The sequence below is a fragment of the Stigmatopora argus genome, chromosome 7 (assembly GCF_051989625.1).
Source record: "Stigmatopora argus isolate UIUO_Sarg chromosome 7, RoL_Sarg_1.0, whole genome shotgun sequence".
Lineage (NCBI taxonomy): Eukaryota > Metazoa > Chordata > Actinopteri > Syngnathiformes > Syngnathidae > Stigmatopora > Stigmatopora argus.
In genome coordinates, this window is record NC_135393.1 from 9,155,174 (window position 1) to 9,162,716 (window position 7,543).

General features: G+C 40.3%; 1 protein-coding gene across 1 annotated transcript; it reads left to right on the plus strand.

The window, feature by feature from the left end:
* Positions 1 to 4: 4 nt before the first annotated feature.
* On the plus strand, positions 5 to 6,803 carry LOC144076905 (uncharacterized). Its single transcript, XM_077604264.1, has 3 exons — positions 5 to 317; positions 2,238 to 2,603; positions 4,683 to 6,803. The coding sequence occupies exons 1-3, from the start codon at positions 311 to 313 to the stop codon at positions 6,371 to 6,373; spliced, it is 2,064 nt and encodes a 687-aa protein (XP_077460390.1). The 5' UTR covers positions 5 to 310; the 3' UTR covers positions 6,374 to 6,803.
* The last annotated feature ends 740 nt before the right edge of the window (positions 6,804 to 7,543 follow it).

A 7,543-nucleotide genomic window follows, 5' to 3' on the forward strand; every position in this document is an offset into this window, starting at 1 on the left:
CGTTCCTTGAAAGGAAATGACGTTGATTCGCGCATGCGCAGTAGCGACTAATCACAACTCGACAGCAGTCCCAATCGAGGAGGACAGCCTTTTCTGATGCTTTTCTTTCATCGGTCTTAAGTAGATCTACGTTTAAAGTACTTTTGTAACCATTGAAATGTAGCGGAAATTTGAATGCATGCCGAGAACCAATCGTTTGGGACGACGTTGAAACTTCGCGGCTTGTTTAGCTTAGCCTAGCCTAAGTTAGCCGCTAATAAAGAGAAGAAACATCATCGCATCGCCTAATAAGCAATCATTAAACTCCAAAATGTCAGGTGAGTTGACGTTTAACTTACTTGTCGTGAAAATATGTTACAATGTCTACAGATACCGGGCTGATGTAACCAACGTGCTATTTTATTATTGTATTTGTATTATTGTACTTTATTAACTTTAAATTTGACTCCGGTTTCCTCCCACGTTCCAAAAACATGCACGGTAGACTGATTGGACACTCTAAATTGGGTGTGACTGTGCATGGTTGTCCATCTCCTTGTGCCCTGCGGTCGGCTGGCCACGATTCATGGTGTGTCCCGCCTCTGGCCCAGAGTCAACTGGGATAGGCTCCAGCACCCCCCGCGACCATAATGAGGATAAAGCGGTTCAGAAAATGAGATGCGAGAACTTTAAATGTCCTCGTTTTGAATTGTCCTGTAGACGATGCTATTTTTGTGTGTGTGCTGCATCAAACAGCCAGGCTTCTAATTACAAATTAATTGGATTGGATAATTTTATTCATCCTGTATTCGGGAAATTTCATTGTCACAGTAGCAAGATATAAATACAACAATAAACTTCCTGGCCGCAGTAGGAAGACAGACACAAGACACACCAGACATTGCAGACAAGCACAAAGAAACCAAGCCACGCGACGGGTGGGGCCGAGTCGCAAAGGCCGCAGAACAACAAAGCAAAAAGCACAAAGTACAAAGCAAATCAAAGTATATGGGATCATTAAGAATCATTAAATCAAATTATTAAGACAGAAAAGCAGCAAAAACACAAAACGAGGGAGCTACCGCTACCGGCTGCTACTTGAGCAGCGCCATCTTGGTTGCAGTAGCAAAAACAGATAGACTCAAGAAAAATACGTAGAGTTGGATAAAACTGGAACCACACACAGGAAGTCTTCCACAAGTTGGGGAACTTCTGCAGGCTGTGACCGAGGTTGAAAATATGCAGAGTCACTCCTCCAAGCTTATCCGCACAGTCCCTCAGTAGTCTGGAGCTGAAGAATCAACTGTAGCAGAGTAGAACCCCTCGACTCCGTTTCTGGCCTGGTAAGCGCCGACAGCTCTTCCATCTTATCCCATGATGGAATGGTTGGTCTGAAGCATCGCTTCTTCTCCCGGCACTTTTGTCCAGCTCCGAATTTCCAGCGGCATTGAGGTGTTGCTCCTTCTGCTGCGTATTGTAACAGCTAGTCCCATGTGTATGACAGCTTTTTACACATTAAATATTTTAAGTAATAATGGTCAGCATACATTTGGAAAAAGGAAAAGAAAAAGAAAATGTTGTCGCTTCTCATACTAAAGCTAACGAATGCTACGCTAATGCTACAAGTTACATTTAGATCAGGGGTGTCAAACGTACGGCCCGCTAGGGAGTCCGATCTACCCCGTGGGATCGTCCATGCAGTTTGAAGCTTATTCATACAGAATCAAATGCTTTTATTTTTTGACACGGGTGTCTTGAAACCAGAATTTTGTGAGTTGTGTGACACTGCACTTTACTCAATTTCCTTTCCGGGGTCACATTTGTTATTTTGCTCCTGCAGTCAAAATGGCGCCGTCAATGGTGGCCAAAGAGTAAACAGGAAATCCTTAAAATGCCCCAAACTTAATAGAAAGCGGCCTGAAAATTCCCCCCCCCCCCCCCAATCGTCAAACAAACAAGAAGCATCCCACAAAGTCCCTGAAAACCAATAGGAAATTGTCCAAAACTTATAGGAAGTGACCTGTAAGTACCCCAAAAATGGCAAGGAGATGATGCAAAATGAATTCTTTGTTTGAACCCTACAACGAAAGATGTCCGATTGAAATGTGATGGCGACAATTTGAATGACTTCGTGTTGGAGGAGATGACAAGATAAAAATGATTACAAAATGGTCCTGGAGTAATATTACAAAAGTGGTGAATCATTTTGGGTTCACACAATTTCAAATACAGAAATATTTTTTTTCCTTGTGTTTCAGATGCCAGTCAAGTGCATCGTCCTGAATGCCAGGAATCTGCTCCAATGGTAGAAAAAGAAAATGAAGAATTAGTACGGATTAAAGAGGAACAACAGGAGTATGTTATTACAGTTGGGAAAGTCCACAATGAGGAGCAGCAGCATCTCCTCATAAAGGTAGAGGAAGTCCCTCTATATGTTAAAGAGGAGGGGATCGATGTCCCCATGTGCACTGTTGAGCCTTTGAGGAGTGAAGATGAAGCTCTGAATGAGGCCAGCAGTGGGGCAGTGCCTCTCAGTTGCAGCAGCTCAACAACAAGTTTCCAGGCAGAAAACCTCGTGGCTCCACCACCAGTTAGCCACGACGCCACATCACACTTGCAATTCCGTAAGTATCAAGTCACTAACATAGGGAGGAGCCTTGGGGTGTACAATTTCAATAATACTATTTCAAATATTCCAATATTATAAAATATGACCTACGTCGTTACGAATGCCCCATAAAAAATGTAATTTATTTAATTACTGACTTAAGTTTGAAGTTTCAAATTTGAAAGACAAAAGATATGATAGTTATCCTGATAATTATCGATATGAACTGATTTTTATTTTATCATGACCACAAATTTTGTCATATCACCGAGGCCTATTTGAACGTTTTTACTTATAGTACCGTGAGACATTACGTCAATAAAGCACAATCCAACTTAGTTTTGCTGCTGTTGCCTTTTTAAAAACATATGGTAGTGTGCATGCTAGCTTATGTCTCAAGGTGGCGCTACCACACATTGCGCCCATTGCGTTGAAGCGCCTTGTGTATGGGAAAAGTACAGAAATTGCACGCTCAATTGAGACTTTAACTCAGTGAACCATATAGGTTTGAAAATACGGTATATGTAAGATGCTTCAATAATTTTGTCCACTCCCTTACATCATATTGTACATAACTAGTGCATCATTGTCAAAGGAGTGAGAGCTCTTCATGCAACTGTGAGCGTGCACATCAATGTTCCCTCTAATTTTTCGTTTGTCTGGGCAGAAAGACAACCTCCCTGAGCACACTGACTACCAGGGTGAGCAACATCATAATTGCTCGGTATGGGCACACACCAGTATCACACCTGCCATAAGCAGGTGCATGTCTACCACCCATAAATGATGTAGTCATAATAAAATTTAATGATTAAAATCTATGAATAAAAGATATTAATAAATGTCACTAGAATATCCACAAATCTGACTTAAATTTTACCGTATTTTTCACGCCTGTCCTTCTCACTTCTCATTCAAATGACTTTTCTGCTGAATGTCACTTGATAGTTAAACTTGCATCTATTTGCAATATTTTTCCATCGGAAAACTCGCTAACAACTTTAGCTTCGCTGCATGTTTTGCAGAGGAGACCTTTCTCACCCAATTTCACCGTTTGTTCCTCTATGTCAAGGGTGTCAGACTCGGGTTGGTTCGCGGGCCGCATTAACGTCAACTCAATTTCATGTGGGCCGGACCATTTTAGATATATAATTAAGATATTTTTTTTTTATAAATAGATTAAAAGAACTGGATTAAAATCCCTGAATATTCAGTTTTTTATAGATCTCTAACAATGTTTATTTTAGCTTTTTTATATATATTTTTAGATTTTACAAAATGATTTTTAAACTAAAACACAGAAGAAATTGATGAAAAAATTACAATAATTGATTTAAAAGGGGGTAAATCAGGAAATTTAATATACATCTATACTCTTCATTTTAATTTTATCCTAAATCAGAAAGTCGGCACTCATGATTTACTTTCCCGGGCCACACAAAATGATGCGGTGGGCCAGATTTGGCCCCCGGGGAGCCACTTTGACACATGCTCTATGTGCACACATTCTGACAGCCATTCCATCTTTAAAAAAATGATTTATTTTCTTACTCTGCCTTGTTGAGTGGTTCTGCCGCAGCCCGGTGGTTTCGCCGTGATAAAGGCTTGGCAACAGCTCGGATGAACTGTTAGCTTTATGCTAACCTGCAATACAGGCAAAATGTGTAAATAACGCAGCCAATGAATGTCATTAACATTTACTCATGCCGCGAAAGAAAACACATGGGATGTGAAGCAAATCAGATCATTGGCTGATTCATTATGACTGTGTTAGTCATAATTTTATCTGAAATTACCGTTCCTTGTCGTTTGTCTGTGACAGGCTGTCACTCTCTAAGTTGCTTTGCAAAATAGCGCAGAAAAAAATGTAATGTGTTTATTTTTGTCAATTCAGGTTGGATTTTATTTTGTGCGCTGCATATGTTTACTTGCGCAGAGAGCACGAGAGTAGTGCGCAATTGCGCACGCCCGCAGCTAAGAGGGAACATTGGTGCACATTCAATTCAACATGCCCACACTCTCGGCAATCTAACCTTGCAGGCAGCCTGGTGGATTGATGCGCCATAATATATATCATTGGTCTTGTGTCTTGTAGATTTCAGGAAATATCTAGGTCCTGAGTGTCAAGAACCAGACACTCCTGACACTAAAGAGGCGGTTGAGCTCCCCCAAATCAAGCAGGAGGAGTCAGAGCCCCCTCAACAGCATAAGAGTGAAGAGCAACTTCCGATCAAAGAGGAAGCAGAAGATCTACCAGTCGTGAAAGAGGAAGAAGATATCACCAGAACAACTGATGAACCCCTGAAAAGTAAAGGTGGTCTCGACGTAGCCAGAACAGAGGCAGAAGGATACCACTTCATTGCTCGTCCACCAGATAGTGACGACATTTCATCACACTTGTTTTACAATGATGGTAATGCTAAAGATCATAAGGAACCTCGCTGTAATGACAGTCTCTTCAAATGCTCTCAGTGTGGCCAAACATTTGCTAAAAAGTACAATTTCGGAACACACACAAGCACCCACACTGGTGAAAAACCATTATCGTGCCCAGTTTGTGATCAAACCTTCAAACAGAACTTACAAACACACCCAAGAACCCACACTAGTGAAATGCCATATTCGTGCTCAATTTGTAGTAAAACATTCACTCGGAAGTTAGGCTTAACAAAACACACAAGAATCCACACTGGGGAAAAAACACTTTTGTGCTCAGTTTGTGGTCACGCTTTTAATGAACAGGGACAGTTAAAAATACACATGAGAACCCACACTGGTGAAATACCATATTCATGCTCAATTTGTAGCAAAACATTCACTCGGAAGTTAGGCTTAACAAGACACACAAGAATCCACACTGGGGAAAAACCATTTTTATGCTCAGTTTGTGGTCACGCTTTTACTGTACAGGGACACTTAAAAATACACATGAGAAACCACACTGGTGAAAAACCATTTTCGTGCTCAATTTGTGGTCAAACCTTCAGACAGAAGATAAGCTTAAACAAACACATAAGAACCCATACTGGTGAAAAACCATTTTCGTGCTCAATTTGTAGCAAAACATTCACTGTTAAGTCAAACTTAACGAGCCACACAAGAACTCACACTGGTGAAAAACCATTTTCGTGCTCCGTTTGTGGTCAAGCTTTTATTAAACCGGGAGACTTAAAAATACACACGAGAATCCACACTGGTGAAAAACCATTTTCGTGCTCAATTTGTGGTAAAGAATTCAGAGACACGTCAAACTTAAACAAACACACAAGAAATCACACTGGTGAAAAACTATTTTCGTGCTCAGTTTGCAGTCAAACATTCACCCGGAAGTTAGGCTTAACAAGGCACACAAGAACCCACACAGGTGAAAAACCATTTTTGTGCTCAGTTTGTGGTCAGACATTTACACGGAAGGGCACCTTAACTACTCATACAAAAACCCACATTGGTGAAAAACCATTTTCGTGCTCAGTTTGTGGTAAAACATTTAGAGAGAAGGGAAACTTAAAATCACATGCAAGAACCCACACTGGTGAAAAACCATTTTCTTGCTCAGTCTGTGGTAAAGCATACACCCAGATGGGAAACTTAAAAATACACATGAGAACCCATACTGGTGAAAAACCATTTTCGTGCTCAGTTTGTGGTAAAACATTTATAGAGAAGGGAAACTTAAAATCACACACAAGAACCCACACTGGTAAGAAACCATTTTCGTGCTCAATTTGTGGTCAAACATTCAAAAAGAAGGTAAACTTAAAAACACACAAGAACTCACACTTGTGAAAAAACATTTTTGTGGTCAGTTTGTGGTCAAGCTTTTAATATAAAGGAAAAAATACAAAGAAATACATACAATAACATATTTTAACATTTCTGGTCAATAACATTTTTGTGGTGAAACGTTCACACAGAAGAGAACCTTAAAAGACACACACAAGAACACTGCTGAAAAACTGTTTTCCTACTCAGTTTGTAGTCAAGCTTTCTATACAACACAACACTGAGAAAGGCACACAAAAATCCACGCTAATGAAAATACATGTTCATACTCAACTTGTGGTTGAACATTCACACAGGTCACCTTGCACTACCTCGTTCCTCTAGTCCCCTTGTTTTCTCTAGTCAGTTGTGGTTTTGTGATTTGATTTCTAAGTCTTTGTTATTTTCCAAGATCCTGCCTAAGTTATTAAAGTTTTTGGTAATATGAGCACTACTTCCCTCGTCTTCGCCTGCTTCCCTGCAATTGGGTCCCATTCCTCGTATCCTCGCCTTGACGTCTCCGCCGTAGACGTAACACTCCTTATGTTATTACAGATTTTCTAAAATTACGTTGTGAAGTGAAATATTTCTTATAATCACATGTATTCTTTCATTGCTTTAAAATAATTTGTATGTTATATTTAGGTTCTTAGATTTCTTTTGGTTTGGAGACAGAACGTCTGCGGAATTTACGCTTTTACATAACTAATTCAGTTACCCAAGCAGGGGGGCCCAACAGGAGACGGGATGGTTGCTGTGTTCCTGGGCATTGTGATGAGCAAGGTGAGTTCACACCTTTTTGTTCTCAAGTCATCTCCTTGGAACAGGACATGACTTGAGTTACACCCACTTGGTCATTTGCATATTATACTAGTCTTAAAAGTGGACGTGCATTGAGAGCAGGGCCCTCTCTGATACCCGGAAGCCACTGAAGAGGTGGCCCATACTGGTCTGTATTGTCTTGGAATCAAGTTTGTACCTTCTTCTGTCCACTTAAGAGAATAAAAGAATTTGCGAATAGAAGAAGCTGCTCATTGCAGCACACATAAAAAAATAGCTCTCTTCTACAATTCAAAGGAAGAAGAAACTTGATGTTTCAATTTGGATTTCTCAGTCTTTGACGTAAATTAATATTTGGTCTTATCTGGGCAGCACCGTATGTAGAGAGAGGAAAAAAAAACAAAAGACAAACAT

Excerpts from the sequence above, each read along its gene's own strand:
- LOC144076905 (XM_077604264.1), top strand. Across the intron at positions 2,604-4,682 it reads CACATCACACTTGCAATTCC|ATTTCAGGAAATATCTAGGT; the intron begins GTAAGTATCAAG and ends TGTGTCTTGTAG.